This window comes from Pleurodeles waltl, chromosome 10, assembly GCF_031143425.1.
Source record: "Pleurodeles waltl isolate 20211129_DDA chromosome 10, aPleWal1.hap1.20221129, whole genome shotgun sequence".
NCBI lineage: Eukaryota > Metazoa > Chordata > Amphibia > Caudata > Salamandridae > Pleurodeles > Pleurodeles waltl.
This window is the reverse complement of record NC_090449.1, coordinates 607,741,876-607,759,516: the sequence shown is the minus strand read 5'-3', so window position 1 is coordinate 607,759,516 and position 17,641 is coordinate 607,741,876. Positions and strand designations below refer to the sequence as shown.

The 17,641-nt window shown below is 41.8% G+C and overlaps 1 protein-coding gene across 1 annotated transcript in view; it reads right to left on the bottom strand.

The window, feature by feature from the left end:
* LOC138261752 (elastase-1-like) overlaps nucleotides 1-17,641 on the bottom strand; it is a 146,348-nt gene that overhangs the window by 12,178 nt on the left and 116,529 nt on the right. The window contains exon 6 of the mRNA XM_069211075.1: nucleotides 5,506-5,651. Within this exon, the coding sequence (XP_069067176.1) occupies nucleotides 5,506-5,651 (146 nt within the window). The remainder of the gene's footprint in view (nucleotides 1-5,505; nucleotides 5,652-17,641) is intronic.

The following is a 17,641-nucleotide window of genomic DNA, read 5'->3' as shown; positions in this document are numbered from 1 at the left end:
GGGAGCTTCCCTTTCAATACAGATGTGTTAATGGTTTGAGGGAGGTTTTTCTTAGCGGTAGCGAATGCGAAGCTTCTGTCAGCCATTCCATGGTTTGTAAACAGCTGTCCTTGCACGGGGCGTGTAACGCTTCGATTGCTAACTTAGCTTGTTATTTGAAGGGTGTTCCAGTCCCGGTTATTAAAAACACTTTCCAGGTGCTTTCTAACGGCAGTTACAGTGTTCTTAACAGCGAACGCTGCTGTGGCATGCATGCAGGAATAGTTTACGTTGTCGTTGTCAACAAGGCCGTTACGTGCTGCGGGAATGTGTTGTTTCCCCCCACTCAAATTAGGGAGGTAGCGGACATCTGGCCTCATATTGCTACTTCCAAGGTTGATTTCGACAAGTTGAGTCGGCTGAAAGCTTTATTGTTTCAAAAGCATGTGGCCCTTACATCTGCTAGCAAGACCTACGCACTTCAAGTGGCAAGGTCATCGGCGGAGATACAGTCCCTTTTGAATACTAACTTTCCAAGTCACTTCGGTGAACTTGTGGGACGTATATTTAATGCATCCAGCACTGCTGGTATTGCTCATTTTTTCAAAGCCATTGGTGTTGGTTTTGCTCACACCTTCTCTTCCATATTCGGTTTGATACCTTCGGCTATACACTCTATTTTCGGAAGCATTTTGGGGGGTTTCCCAATTACTTTGGCTTTATTGGCTGGAGTCTTGCTATTGTTGCTATTTTTTCGCAATGGCTGTCCCGCCACGACGAGATCCTATATTGCTGCTCCCGTCAGCGCAGCTGTGTCGTGAACTCATGATGCAGCGTTTTGGAGCTACACTCCTGGGCCATTTGGAGTGTGACTGGTCTCTGTCATTCAGACCGGTTTTGGATTGTGTGCAACCCGTGTTTCGGTGCCTTTGGTGCTTGTTTGAACATGCACTGGCTTTCTGTCTCTCACTGCAGCGCCCTCCAGTGGTCGATCCTGATCTGTTGATGTTCCCGATTAGGGCTCATTCCCAGACTTGTGCACTACGGTTGCGTTTGCTTCGTGAGGCGGTTTATGAGATTCCCTTCCTGGAGGAAGATGGTATTGTCTCTTTCATTTACCCTGCACGGGGTGCCGCCCTGAATGGTTTTGGGGCTTTGGAACACACCTGCTCCATGGTACTTTGTGGCGTGGATCTTCCGGTATTAACATATATCGAAGTGGAGGAGCTCCTACGTTCTGTTGCTTCTGTCTGACAATTGTTTTTTTTTTCTCATCGGCGAAATTGACACTATATTGAATTTGGTTTTATCGTCACATGTTTCCTAAATTTAGGACTTTGTTGTCTTCTTACCTTGTCGAAATCTATTGTTTATGTTTAGGGCATGTTTTTATGTTATTGGAACCACTTGCTACCGACAAGGGGAGGGTGTAGTGTGGTTAATTTTATGTATAGATTGCGCATTAGCTTCAGGCTTCAGGCCTTTGTGCACTTTGCCCTGACTGTCTTTTATTCATTAGGTGACAGCTTAGAGCTTCTATGCACTTTGCTCTAAATGCTTTTCATTACGCTTCGTACTGTTATTTTACAAAATAGCCAGTTCTACGGTGTTGTTTTTTATTCATATCACACTGTTTTGCCTACTTCAGCACTGGAGTTCTTCATAACATATTCACTCTGTACTTCAGTCAAGGATACAGTCTGGTACATTGCCGATAGACGTGGTAGAAGTTTAGTCTTCAGGGTTCGTAGAAAGTATACATTACGTAGGGACGTTTCTTAGAACACCAGCGTGTTAATTATAAAAACACTTCCTAGTCCTAGTACACGGAAGAGGGAGATTCCGACCAGGGAACCACAACTAGACGCCGACTGCCTCGTTGCAGATGCTGAACCAGATCACAGGCCTTTGCTCAGGTATGAGGGCTTATATCTCCCCGGTGATTCGGAAAGGCAAGCTAGAAGCTTAACATGCTGTGCTCTAAATAGAACAAGCAGAGGGAGAGTAGAAACTGTTAGGAAATATGATAGCTTTGTTCTTATGTTTTACTCTCCTGGTGACTATTTCAATCCTACTATGTTGTATTGTTCTGGTTATTGCGGCTCACGCCTTTTTATCTAAAATACAGTGTTTTTATTAAAACATTAGATAAAACTTATACTGTCTTTTGTCATTTGTATATGAGACCATATTGTAAATGAGAGAGTTGGTTTGGATCTGAGTGACCACGACTTCCCTGAGAAGTTCCAAAGATGTCATGCGCTCGGCTGCCCAATCATCTCTTCCCCGTGGGAGAAATGAGGCACTGCTAGTTAGCCGGAGCAAAAAACGGATTCAGGGTGACAGAATTCTTTACACGTGGGTCAGACTCAGTCCCCCACACCGTTATCGATCCTGCTGCCTAGAAATCCAGTAGTCTCATTTAGGATAATGAGAGCCCATGCGACAATGTTATGATTACGATGAAAAATGCCTGAGACTATGCCTTTATGCCACAGTGCGTAATTGAGATTTTGTTTTGGTAAAAAGTCTATTGTGGGATTACGAGAACAACGAGAATGGTGCAAATAAAAGTCATTAAGTTCATGTCATACATGATTTTGCTGTATATTTCTAGTTCGAAATGAATTGTTGCATCCAGTATGAACCAGTGGTACATGGTGCATTGTGTGCTAAATAACAGAGCAAATGGCATGCTTGCATTTCACATTCTAAAACAAATTGTGTGACATTTTTTGACATTTCACATCATTTCGAGTACAGAATTATGCCAGTTTTACCCGCCTTAAACAACACTCTCAAGGGAAGGGTTAGCCGCCGTCAACAACTTTGGGTCACCCAGTGCAGAACAACAGCAATGGCCAATTTGGTGATTTACAGCAGCAGCTAGTTTGCTCCATGGAACCAGGATGAGGTTTGTCAATGCTGATTTTAACTATGAATATTCGTGTATTTTGAGTGTTGGATTTGCACAGAAATTGTATTAATTTAGACCCACCAGAATGGCCATCAATGTTCAAGAAATGTACTTATTAATGGCTTATTAATATGAAATGTTGAGCTTATGTTTGATTATGTATTATGTTTTAACTTTAATAATTGTAGGCCTTAACTTAGCGAGGCTTCAGCCTAGTTGCACAGTCTCATGTCAAGCTGCATTTCTTAACCGACGTAAAATGGATGCTTAGAGAATACATTTGTGATTTTCCACTGTACTGTCCATGTGCGCCTAGCTGAAGTTCTTTCTCATGGGAAACTGCTTGCTAGAAGATGATGTACTATCCAAGATACAATGTTTAATGTAATGTGTGTAAGACTGGCCTTCCCAGGAGAAGACAATGAACATACTGACTGGAGTATAAAGCTGCAACAATATTGACACCTGACAAGCCACGCAATGGGAACAGGAGACGAGGAGCCAATCATCAACATGTTAACCATGTACTAGGAAAATGATAGATTTGAAGTTTTAGTTTCATTGGACTAAATGTAAACAGGTGATCCAATGACCAATGGGTACATGGGAAGTAGTTTTAGGAAATCCAACTTAGCCGGACTGCACCGAGGGGAGAAGCGCCATTCTCCCCATTCTTCTTGAGAGTTAGACCATTATTTTATTGACCCTCCCAAGATGAGGCATGTTTATCTTTATTACTTCAAGACTGTGCCTTTCTGAACTTTGATGCTGAACCTGATGCCTTGCTGACCAGACTGATGTCCTAAGGAGGAAGACTATCACAGCTTGCTGATCCAAACTGAGGAGAGGTATACTGACTATGACACTGTTTGCTATGTCTATTTGCTTTTGTTTCTAGGTACCAACTGTTTTTTTGATAGAGCCATAGTTAGATGTTTTCCAAATTTGTGCTGACTAAATTCTTTTGCATGAAGCCCAAACATGTTATTCTAATCTGATGTTAATTAGGGTTCTCACTAATGACACTCGCTACATGTATTAACTGTTGACGTCTTTATCTTTGATGAATCTAAATGTATGTTATATCATTTGTGCAGTTATTCTTGTTATTAATTTGTACTATAACTTTGGAATGTGTAATAGCTCAAGCTTTGATTAGATTGCGATTCTTTCACCACTTTGGACAGCCAGTAGTGTAGTTTATCAGTTGATTTTGAGGATGAGTTTTGTGACATTAACACTGTTAATATAGGGATATAAACATTCTAACTTTTACATAAAGGTGTGGTTATTCATGGCCACGAAGTCATGGCGAGTGGAAATTATTGACTCTTAATGATCATCAAAGTTATTGATTGTTGATGTCATTGATCTGTATTGGTACAGGATATATGGTGGAACAACCTCAAAGCGAGTCAAAATGTCCATCGACCTATTTGCGTCTTCCTTGTAAGTTTACTTATTAAGGTCTGACTAACTAACAGGTTTATCAAAGTTTCAATAAATTGAAGCAAGAGCTCTACATTGGAAATGGTAGGCAGCCTCTCTGTGGGTGAGTCATTAGGACACCCCAAATCAACCTTAAGTTAAGTATCCAAGAAAATGTGATTTAATCACTGCCTTCTGTGGCAGTAAGGTGAAGGAGATTGTTCACGTGACTGATGTCCTCATCATCGTCACAGCTGACAATGGCCGAGATTTAGGAGGGCCTAGCACCTCCTTAAATTGTTTTACACTAATGTGGCCCAACAAGGCCAAAATAGCTGCGCCAGATTGACGAAGTGGTGCAATACATGCATCGCGCCACTTTGTAACCCTTTGCGCTAAATTATGCCTGCGCCAAGCCTTAATGTATGCAAAAGGGGTGATCCCTCTTTAGGGTGTCTGAAAATGGTACTTTGCATCATTCTTTTGGCACTTTTAACTCCTGCTCAGAGCAGGTATTAAAAGGAGGCTCCCATTGTTAACAATGGGTCCCTAGGTGCTTTTCAGGATTAGCCATGGTGCACCGTATCTTAGATATGGTGCACACATGGTGGTGTTAGGAGGGTGGTAAGGGGCTAAAGAAGTGTAAGACAAAAGTGATCAACATCTCTACACTCCCAAAGTAAAAGCCAAAAGAGGAGGTACTTGGCAATTCAGTGAGCTCGCAATAGTACCATGTTCTCTTATTCCCATGGACAACAAACATTACTTTTCAAATGGAATATCTAACTGCCTTTGGGCCATGTAGGCTTCAGAGGAGCGACCTAACACTGCACTTAAAGGCATTCTGGTGGACTATTCAACAGGGCTTCCTGGCAGGCCAGTGCCTCTAACGGGCTTGTAGGGTTATAGCAACTCATAGCTTTATTGTCCCTTCAGATAATCAGGCCTTTAGGAAATTCTCTTGATTGTGAGGGTCAATCACGTCAGATGGGTTCTGCCCTGGTCCTGCCATCCTTTGAGAGACTCTGATCTGCCAGAGAAGTTTCCTGTACTCCATTCCCCCTTGACATCTGGGTGGCATTGGCACAAATGCTACGCCTACTTGCAGGAGCTGCAAGCTCAGCATAGCCATAGGGCAAACTCATGTTTGGAACACCAATTCTAACATCAGTAGGTCTTACGCTGCATCCAGACGTCACCCCGTCTCCTCCGGCACACACCATGGTATCCAGAGCAGAACTACCCCACCAGTGGGGCTGAGCACAGATGGAATGTTCAACCACTGGAAGCAAAGCCACTTGCAGCTTGTCAGGATAGTCTCCATACGCTGAAAGAGAAAATTAACAGTGGCCATTGACAAAAGGAAATATCAAGCATTTTCAGTGATGTGAAAACTAAAACTCAACAAGTCCAAACGGTCTGACTTTGGGTTTATAGTTAAAAGCTGTTATGTGTCCAGTACGAATATATGTAAGAAGGACATTTTGTGAAGGGATTATTTAGAAAGAATAGTGTGTGTAACAGCTTTGCTGGAATAGGAGCCTGTGTTTCATTAATAGTTGAGCTGAGAGATATTTTATAATTCTAATGAAGACAATGGTTTCACAAAAAAGTTACTCTAATTATAGTGTGAGAGAAAAGTATTTAGAGTTTGGTGGCTGGTCGGACAGATCAAGTAAGGGATTTACTTTGCTACCTATGCTGTACATATGCTTTCAAGGTGCGCAGATGTGGAGTTAGGAGGATTAAATCCATGCTTCCCTACATGCACTTACCTTGCGATGTTTTGTCCCTCAATATTATGTCCTCAATATTATTTTATCACATTATTGTTGGTGTTGATATTTAAAAGTACTACCATTGCATGGACAACGAAACTCAGAGGATCTTTCCCAGGATGCACCCCTGCATTATGCAAAGCATCAACTTCCAAAGAGGTACTCATGATCTCCATCTCTGCACATCTGCATGGTTCACTGTCACAGAATATTCTGGGCCAGACAGACTTCAGGCATGCCCCCCACACCACTGGCCCATCATGCGCTCTGTCTTTGCTGACTGGCATCCAGGACCTTCCAGTGTAGCCAATCAACCTACCTTCTTGTTCAGGAGCCAAACCTGTAGTTATCCTGTCCCAAAATACTGTAATAACACTGTCACATCAGTGGATGTATAGGTGCATGCACATAAATCTCTTTCCTAATAGTGACATTCATTACCATCATTGAGGCAGAATACTTCTATTTCCATTACCTCAATAAGAAGGGACAACCACATCAGCTAATGCTGGCTGACAAACACAAGAGTATGGTTTGAGGTGTACTGCTTGATCTTCATTTGCCATTCGGCAAATGACAGAGGACCTTGGCAGATATATTTTGTAATACTAAAAGACAATGGAGGTAGCACATGGGCAAACCTAACAATCAAAAAGCTGAAGTATGTGGACGCCATGCAGTATTGTTTTTTGTTAAGTTGGCATCAAGTCGGGCAATACATTCTCATGGTCTATTTTGGATTTCAACAAGGCCCCAACCTCTGAACAGTGCAGAGTGGAGTACTTGCAATCTGCATGGCAGGCTAGAGCAGGGTTAGTAGGGTAGTGCCCTTTAGTTGTGTAAGTGAATGTCAGGATGTTGAAGCAGGTTTGCCACTCAGGAGGGTACAAGCTCAGGACAGATCAACGCTTCTCAGTTCACATATTTAGTGCTGCTTAGTTACTGAGCTTAGCATTGTATTGCCACACCAGCTACTACTGATGAAGCAGAAAAAGAAAGACTAACAAACATTTATATATCATGTAACAAAATCATATAAGACAATGTGATTTTAGCAAAGAAAAATAATGTATGTAGAAAATGTGCTCACGAAGTAGATCGATATTAGTATAAACAAGCTTAATTAATCATGAAAACTGACAAATGTATTGGTATGTCATAATTGCAGCTATATTCTATGCTTTTCTTGTTAAAATTGTTATATGCTTAGCTTAAATTTAGCAGAGGCTTTGGCCTAGTTGCCTGGTCTCAATTTTAACTGCGTAGGTTTTCACTTGTATTAACAAAGATGTGTTTAAACCTTTAAAAGCTGAATTTTTCCAGTAGAATGACTAATACACTTATCTCAAGGTTGCGTGTTAGGCAACTTTCATCCCCTTTGAAGCAAGGTCAGTTTCTGCAGGTGCAGACAATAAAGACACTGATACAGAATTAATTGGCAACTTTGTTGCTACTTGTGTTCCAAAACTCCAAGGACACCTTATGCGTAGATGAGTATTAAGAGAAAAGACACTATTCATTGGTCAAAAAGAAATCACCCCATGGACCCTCCAATGGAAGAACCTGAAGAATTTGGAACTTTTCTTACTTAATCCCATCGGACAGAGAGAAGCCAGCAATTTATTTTCCTTGATGCCATTTTGAAGCCAGATTCAAGAATCCATTTTGATGACACTTTGATGATTTTTCTCTATCCCAGAGAGAGAGACTTTAAAGAATTCTCACCCTGGAGACTTTAACTTTACTTTGCCTTGCCCATTCAATAACTTTTGTTCCCCCATTTTCCTTGTAGCTGCAAGGAAACCTTGCCTTAAACTTTGCCCCCTTGATGTTTGCCCCATGCTGATCGAACTGGTACCTGAAGGACGAAGACTTTCCTTGAATGCTGATTGTATTTGGTAATTATGAAAGGATAAATGTATTATTCATTGTATTTTCCTTCTTAGGTACCAACTGCTTATTTTGACAGAGCCCAAGCTAGAAGTTTTCTAAATTTATGTTGACTAAATTAGTTTTGCATGAAGCCCCACATGCCAATGCTAATCAGAGGTTAGTTAAGGTATTCATTTGATGCACCATGCTGAATTGAAATCTTGTTATGCTGACCAATGTATGCAATTAGTCAAATTCAGTTACTTTTATTAGTGATTTGCATTGCTATAGCCGAGTGCATTATAATCCAAGTTTTGAGTAGATTTCGTTTCTTCCGTCGCTATGGACAGCCAGTAATGTTCGTATATGTGTATCATTTGATTTTGAGACTTACCTATATTGTGTTAGCTTTGTTAATATAGGGAAATAAACTTGTTAGCTTTTAATAAACAGGTGTGGTTATTCATGACTGAAAGGTCATGGTGTGTCTCATTACTGATTTTCTGTTTAACTAATTTGTTGATTGATTACTAATCGAGTATTGGTTCTTGATTATAAATGATTATTGATTATTGATTTGAGGAATCCGACAATTCTTTGGATGAGAAGAACTCAACCTGGTTAAAAGGTTCACTGACCTCTGGTGTGTCCAAGCCTAAGTAATTTATAAGGACTGGACGCTCTAACAGTAGATGGTAGCAGAGCTTGATGGTTTGGCCCTTTGGGACCCCATCCGAACAATAGACGGATTCAAGTTAGAATTTTCTTTAATAAAACAAGTTGGAGAGATGATGATGCCCTAAATCCCCAATGACTTTCCTGGAATCTCGGAGCTTGCGAATGGAGGAAATAGAGGTGTGAGAATGTTTTCGGCGTTTCTAGTGACGGTATGAGTGAAGTTAGGGTTTTGCCCTTGCATAGCTTATGCCGCAGACAAATGTGAAGTTTGTGAGGATTTTTAGGGGGTTACGAACTCCAATTAAACCTTTAGAGGAGTGGTACTCCAAAGTGTGAAAGTAGGGAAGTCGTCAAACTTCATATGTGTGTAGCGCTTTGTGCAGGAAAAATTGTCCACGTGGTTGTTGATGTGGAGACGGGCCCTGCGAGGTCAAGAGACTCCGGAGTATGTTGAAAAGTGTTCGAGACACTTGATTGAAGTTGTAATTTGTTCGGTTTAAGAGGTTGATCGGGCGTTGTCAACAAGTCAGTACGAATGTTGAGGAATAAAAGAAAATTTTCGACTTTGAGATTTGACGAATTCTAAGGTGCACTAGAATAGTTCATTGATCAGTTGAGAGTAAAGTTTGCAGGTCAAATTTTGCTTGCGAAAGTGGGAAACCGAGAAAGATGGAATAACTGCTGAGGCTAGTGAAAAATCCCTAAGGTTTCTGAAGCCATTGTATTACCTTTTTCCTGTAGTAAACCGACAGATTTGTTTTCTTTTTTTTATTAGTGCTTGCAATACATTGCAGAGATTAGTTTTGAGTGAAGCTGAATGAAGGAGGACAAGCTGGAAGACTTTGTCAGCCGCAGTGTGTGAGTGTGACGTCACTGGAGCCGCGCTGGGATAGGTTGGTTGGTGAGAAGGGTCACGCACGGATTGGACGCAGTCCGCGAAGCGCAATTGGTGGTGAAAGGCAAGCGAAGAGTATTCTGGGAATTAAAGTCACTTATTGATTACAGTTTGAGAAAATAAAAGACGGAAAGATGAAATTTTTCAAAGCCTTTAAGAGTGCCTTGAGGGGAGATGTATATATTAAAGCACATGTAGGAGAAGAAACACTGCCCAAGGGTACACCAGCTTATATCTTAATTGAAGAAAAGGGTGTCACACCATGTCTTTGGTTAAAACAATGGTGTAAATTAACAGAAAAGCATGGAAGCGTAGCGTTTCCTATCCATGGAACATTTAATTTGAAAGTTTTGGAGAATTTAAGATTTGCGCTATATGACATGAAAATACCTCCAAGACCAGCACAGTTTGAAGCATTAGCAATTTGGGAACAAATGGCTAGAAGGCAACTACAAAAGAAATTTGAGACAAGAGTGAGAAAAGTAGAAAAGACACTAGCGGATGCTAGATGGGATAGTGCTCAAAAGGTTTGGAGATCAGATATATTGCAGGGAGTCAAATTGTTTCCAGCAATTACTGATGAAGCAGAGATGGAAGGAAAAAAAGCTACCCATAAAACAAACAGGAGTCAGTCCAAAGATAGAGAAAATAAGAGAACCTCGAAAAGGTCAGACGAATCAGATGATGAGGAGTTCATTCTGAAATTGTTAAATGACCGTCCACCACCATATGTGGAATACGAAAATGGCCCAAGCACTAGTACTGCCCCTCCAGAACCGATATAGGGTACTGTAACACTGAATTTGAGAAAATTGCAGAGGCAAAGTAGTCCTGATGTGCCTTTTACACAAGAAATACCACAAGTTCAGAGAATATATCCTGACATGACTAAACTGGAACCTGTTAATGATTATCAGCCACAGGTCCAAAGACGCTATTATGATGAACATAATTTGGAAATAACTTCTAATTTAGAGGTGCAGAGAGGTCAGAATTACCAAAGACCGACATTGATTCAAACCGAACCAACACAAGTTTTGATGCCTCAAAAGCAGATACAAGAAATGCCAAAGTACATTCAAACAGCAGAAACACAGTTATACATGTCAGCAATGATGAACCATAATGTGGGAATTACCATGCCACAGAATTTGGGTAACAGACAGAATCTGGACGCAATATCTTTGCCTATCACTGTAGGTCCGCCAGTACCATTATATATACAAGCAAAGCCAAGTGTATGTGATCAAGGGGTAATGACAAAGAATGAGACAGGAAGGAGATACATAGAAAATATTCAAGAAATGACTCCCGTAGGAACACTGTCAAATCGATCTGGTTCTTTGTTGGAATTTTGTCCAATTCCAATTTGTGTTCCGTCAACTGTGGTAATAATACTGCAAACCTCAAAAACAGAAACAGAAACAGAATGAAACCTCAAAAACAGAAACAGAATGTTTGCAGTATTATTACCACAGTTGACGGAACACAAATTGGAATTGGACAAAATTCCAACAAAGAACCAGATCGATTTGACAGTGTTCCTACGGGAGTCATTTCTTGAATATTTTCTATGTATCTCCTTCCTGTCTCATTCTTTGTCATTACCCCTTGATCACATACACTTGGCTTTGCTTGTATATATAATGGTACTGGCGGACCTACAGTGATAGGCAAAGATATTGCGTCCAGATTCTGGCCCTCATTCTGACCCTGGCGGTCGGCGGAGAGACGGCGGTCGGACCGCGAACAGACCGGCGGTATTAAAAATGGCATTCTGACCGCGGCGGTCCCCGCCGCGACCGACCGCTACTTCTCCACTCCGACCGCCACGGCGGTCATGACCGCGGGGCTGGAGTTTGCGCACTCCGGCCCGGCGGTCGTCCCAAGACCGCCAAGGGTATTATGACCCTGCCTACCGCCGCGGTTTCTTGCGGGCGGGAACCGCCGTGCGAACCATGGCGGTAAGCACTATCGGGGTCAGGGAATTCCTTCCCTGGCACTGATAGGGGTCTCCCCCACCCCCCACTACCCACCCGAGTCCTCCCCCCACACCCTCCACCCCCCTGCCACCCCCCAGAGGTGGTACGAACCCCCTCCCCACCCCCACCCCGACATGCACATACATGTACCCCGACATGCACACACCCCCAACATGCACATATACACACCCCCTACACACACATACACAACGGGGACACATACCCGCACACATACATGCCGACATGCGCACCTGCCGAACAGCACACATTACCCATAGACACAGCAGCACCCCCCGCCCGCATACACGCACTCACACACCCCCTCTACACACTCACACGCACACCCCATGCACGCACACATCACACAACACCCCCCCACCCCCTCCCCTCACGGACGATCAACTTACCTTGTGCGTTGGTCCTCCGGGAGGCGACGGGAGCCATAGGGACGTGACCGCCAACAGAAGACCGCCAACAGAAGACCGCCACACAGAAATGTGGCTCGTAATTCTGTGGGCGGTGTTCTGCTGGCGTGGCGGTGGAGGTTGACCAGTCTCCACTTTCCCGCCGACCGCCAGTGTGGCTGCTGGCGGTTTTCCAGCGGAACGCTCCCAGCGGTCAGAATGCGCACAGCGGCACACCGCCACGGTCGGCGGTCTTCACCGCGGCGGTAACTCAGCGGTCTTGCGAAAAGACCGCCAAGGTCAGAATGAGGGCCTCTGTCTGTTACCCAAATTCTGTGGCATGGTAATTCCCACATTATGGTTCATCATTGCTGACATGTATAACTGTGTTTCTGCTGTTTGATTGTACTTTGGCATTTCTTGTATCTGCTTTTGAGGCATCAAAACTTGTGTTGGTTCGGTTTCAATCAATGTCGGTCTTTGGTAATTCTGTCCTCTCTGCACCTTTAAATTAGAAGTTATTTCCAAATTATGTTCATCATAATAGCGTCTTTGGACCTGTGGCTGATAATCATTAACAGGTTCCAGTTTAGTCATGTCAGAAACCATCAGTAGCAGTAGACGTAGATGCTACATTATTGGGACTAAACGCACAGCAGTTAACACAATGGTTGAACAGTCTGAATACCCCACAGAGTACACCCAAGGGGAAAGGAGAAGAATATTTGAATCAAATAAGATTGGGCATGGAAGCAGGTGAACTCGTAGATGGAACGATGGGTCTGAACAGGTTAGAATCATACACAGAAGAAGAGCTGAGATACGTTTGCCCTAGAATTACAAAAGAAGTAAGCAGCATACATAAGAGGTTACAAGAAATCACAGACAGACACAAAATAGACATAAATAAAACCAAGCACTTGAGCAGCAGTTACAGGTTAGACTTTGAGGCAAAAGACTTTGAACACATGAGATCTGCAGGAATGAAAACACACCTTAAAGAAATATTGCAAAGCGCTTGTTTGGAGATGTTTAGACAAGTGGGAGAGTGGGTGGGTTAAGAAAAAGGATAAAAAAGAAAGAAAGTACCCCAGATCAGAATGATAAAATACAACAGAATGGTTATCTTATAACCATGTTACCAATGAGAGAAACAGCAGGAGGAAATCTTATCCATGTACCATGGCACAGGTGTGACATTCAATCTTTTACGGATAATGACCCTAAATTAAGAGAGAAACCGATCGAATGGTATCAACAAACAGATAGATTCGTGAAACTCGCAAAGTGTCTTTGGGAAGACCTCAATACTTTGTTCGAAATTGTAGTTTGTGGGAAGATTGTAAAAGGGCTGTAGATTGGCCAACAAGTGAACCGGAAAGAGATAAGGACACAGGTGCACCATCGCCTAGGGTAATGAGCATATACCATAAAGTGATTGAGTATTTGAAAACAAAAGTTGCGTCGAAAAATGTAGATTGGCAGAAAATTGACAGAACAGCACAGGAAGTTAAAGAGTCGATACATGCATACTATGAGAGATTGTTGAAAGCATTTAAACATTATAGTGGAACGGAAACGATTGAAGCAAAAGACATGCTCCATTTTGTATTCAGATTTGTGGAAGGATTGAGACCAGAAATTAGCCAGATGATTAAAATGCATTTGATTGTTGGCAGTCAAAATCGATCGATGAAGTGTTGAACTATGCAAAATACGGCAGTGATGAGATTGAGACAAAGCAGAAAAGGTTAAAAGAAAAAGTGATGGTGATGCAGATTAGAGCAGCTCAGACAGGTTTGCGAGGTTTCCAACAACAGGTGCTGCAGCAGCAACAGCAGGGAAATGCTATGTTTCAGTCACAGATGAGAGGCAGAGGCCGAGGAGGTTTTGTGAATAATGGTCCTGATGTGAATATTGTTGTGATTCCTAATGGTATACAGGCAATGAAGAAAGTGATGCCATGTCACACGTGCGGAATCGTCGGACATTGGAAACGGGAGTGCCCGATGTTGGTGCAGGAAGGTGTAGGTCAGCAAAACAATGATGTCAATACATTTCAGAATATGAGAGGACCAAAATTGAGAGGTCCAAACCCAAATTTCCCAAATAATGTAAATCAGATGCAAGGTCTGCAACCTATACAACAACAGCAGGTGCAAATGCCTTGTGTACAAACAGTACAATCACAGCCAATGCAACAGCAGTTTCCTATGGTACCTAATCAGCAAATGCAAGTACCCTTAGCACCAATGAATCAGCAAAAAGTAATGCTTCCTCAACAGGTCACAGGTGAAGGAATGAATCAAAGTAACACAGTACACCAATTCCCGCTGCACAGTGAGAATGGAATAAACAATGAATGGGAGAGTGAGAGTTCAGATGAAGAGGGAATTTGTATGCTTGCAGCATCTTTGGAAGTTGATCAAAAGGGACCATATGTGGAAGGAAGAGTTATGAGTCACAGCGTTTCATTTGTGGTTGACACAGGAGCTACACGCTCTACAGTTAGAAGTATCGAAGTACCAAATTTGCCACTCTCAGGGAGAACAGTTCAAGTGTTGGGAGTAGCAAATCGGTATCTGACAAACCCAATTACAGATCCAGTGCAAATTGGTAACTTTCAAGGGTTACATAAATTTGTGGTGTGTGACTCAAATCCAGTATCCCTATTAGGAAGAGACTTATTATGCAAACTAGGATGCTCGATTATGTGCTCACATAATGGAATCAAAATTCAGACAAACAGTGATGAGGAAGAAGAGGACAGTTTAGAAGAAGAAGAAATGGAAACTGTTGATGAAGAGTATCTCCTGATTACTCTTTATCCTATGCTCACTGAAGCAGATATTCCAGCTGATTTACAAGAAACTGTTAGAAAGGAAGTGTGGGATGTGACAGGGAAAGAAGTAGGATTGATCAAAGGAGCAGAACCAGTGAAAGTGACTGTAAAACCTAATGTAAATTTTCCTCAGACTCCACAATACCATATGCCACAAGATACTCTCATGAAAGTCGCCCAACTCATTGACGGATTTGTGAAACAGGGAGTACTGAAAGAAGTACTAAGTAGTCCATGTAATTCACCAATCCTGGGACTAATGAAACCAAGTGGAAAAGTCTGAATTGTTCAAGATTTGAGAAAAATAAATGACATAATAGTCAAATGTTGTCCCATAGTACCAAATCCAGCTGTAATAATGTTTCAAATTCCCTGTGATGCAGAGTGGTTCACAGTCATCAATTTGTCACAAGCATTCTTTTCTGTGCCTCTTCATGAGGACAGCCAATTTCTCTTTTGTTTCAAATTCCTGGACAGAGTCTACAGTTGGTGTTGAATTCCTCAAGGGTTTTCGTAGTCACCATCAGTTTTCATCAGATTCTAAAGAAAAATCTGGAATCATTGGAATTACCTTTTGAATCAACCTTAGTACAGTATATTGATGATTTACTGATTGCATCCAAAACAGAAAATGACTGTACAGTTGACACTATTGCCTTAATGAACCATTTGGGAAGGAATGGACACAAAGTGTCTCCTTCAAAATTGCAATACTGCCAAAAGAAAGTGAAATATTTGGGTCACCAAATAGAAAAAGGGTCGAGAAAAATCATGAAAGAAAGAATAATGAGTGTACTTCAAATGAGTCCACCCAAAACAAGAAAAGAGGTGAAAAAGCTTTTGGGAATGGTGGGCTACTGTCGCCAATGGATTCCCAATTTCTCAACTCTAGCCAAACCTTTACTGAAACTGACCCAGAAAGATGTGCAGGATGAAATAATGTTGAAAAGAGATGAAATGGATGCCTTTATTGAATTAAAGGAATGCATGTGCAGAGCTCCAGCTTTAGGTATGCCTGAATACACAAAGCCTTTCACCTTGTTTTGTCATGAACGTGATGCATGTTCCTTGTCTGTCTTGACTCAAGCCCATGGTGGTGTAAACAGACCAGTAGCATATTTTTCAGCTACTTTGGATCCAGTCGCAGCAGCCTTACCAGGATGCTTGCGTACAGTAGCAGCAGTTGGTATGAGCCTGAATCAGAGTGAAGTAATAGTGATGGGACATCCTTTAACAGTTATGGTCCCTCACTCAGTCGAAACACTTTTGACACGTTCCCGAACACAGCACATGACTGGTGCTAGGCTTACAAGGTACGAGACAATCATTTTGGGATCACCTAATGTGCAATTAAAAAGGTGCACTACATCGAATCCAGAAACTTTGTTTCCCAGTGAAAATGTTGACATTAAAAATGCAGATGATATAGAACATGACTGTCTTCAAGTGACTGGATTTTGTACTAAACCAAGACCTGATATCAAAGATACTCGATTGGAAGAAAATAATCAGATTATTTTTGTTGATGGTTCATGTTTGAGAGATGCACTAGGAATATTGAAAGCAGGATATGCTGTATGTACAATAACTGGAGTTCTAGAAGCATCTTGGCTTCAAGGAATTTACTCTGCACAAGTAGCGGAACTAGTAGCCCTTACTAGAGCTTGCCAACTTTCGGCATTAAAGAAAGTCACCATTTACACTGACAGTCAGTACGGATTTGGAATAGTGCATGATTTTGGACAATTGTGGTCACTAAGAGGCTTTATGCCCTCTTCAGGATCACCAGTGAAAAATGGTGAAAGAATAAGAGAATTGTTACATGCTATCCAGTTACCAGGAGAAGTAGTAGTGGTAAAATGCAGTGCACACTCGAAATCACAAGACTTCGTTTCTTTGGGAAATGGATATGCAGATCAAGTCGCAAGGTTTTGCGCATTGAACTGTATATTGCTCAGAGACAAATGGAATTTGATAAGTGAGCCAGAATTTGATCCAAATGAAGCCTTTGCTCTAAAAGTTGTAGATACAATAGAAGAATTGAAATTCCTACAAAATAATGTTAGTAAGGATGAAAAACTCTCATGGAGTAAATTACAATGCGTAAAAAAACAGATGATTTGTGGGTTTCAAGTGAAGGGAGATTGGTTTTGCCAGACAGTCTTTTGACACAAATAGCTAGGCTATATCACGGACAAGCACACATTGGAAGAGATGCCATGATTAGATTATTCAAAATTGATTGGTTTAATCCCAAATTTCGCCAAGTTGCTTAAGCAGTTTGCCATTGTTGCGTCATTTGCCAACAAATGAACGCAGGGAAGGGAACCGTAGTAAATTTGAGCCACTTTGGAAGAGCAGGTGGTCCGTTCAGCAGGATGCAAATGGATTTCATAGAGATGCCTATGCATGCAGGCTTGAAATATGTGTTGGTGATTGTGTGTATTTTTAGTCACTGGATTGAAGCATACCCTAGATGCAGAAATGACAGTCTCACAGTTGCAAAACTACTCTTGAGAGAACTAATACCACGTTTCGGATTTCTGATCTCTTTAGAATCAGATAGGGGAAGTCACTTCAATAACGAAGTAATCAAATTACTATGTGCAGCATTGAACATTGAACAAAAATTGCATTGTAGCTACCGCCCTGAAGCATCAGGACTAGTGGAGCAAATGAATGGCACGCTGAAATCGAGAATGGCGAAAATATGCGCATCCACAAACTTGAAATGGCCTGACGCATTGCCTTTGGTGTTAATGTCAATGAGAAACACACCTGATAGAAAAATTGGACTATCACCACATGAAATTCTCATGGGCAGAGCCATGAGACTTCCAGCAGTTCCTGTGAATGCCCTTGTAAA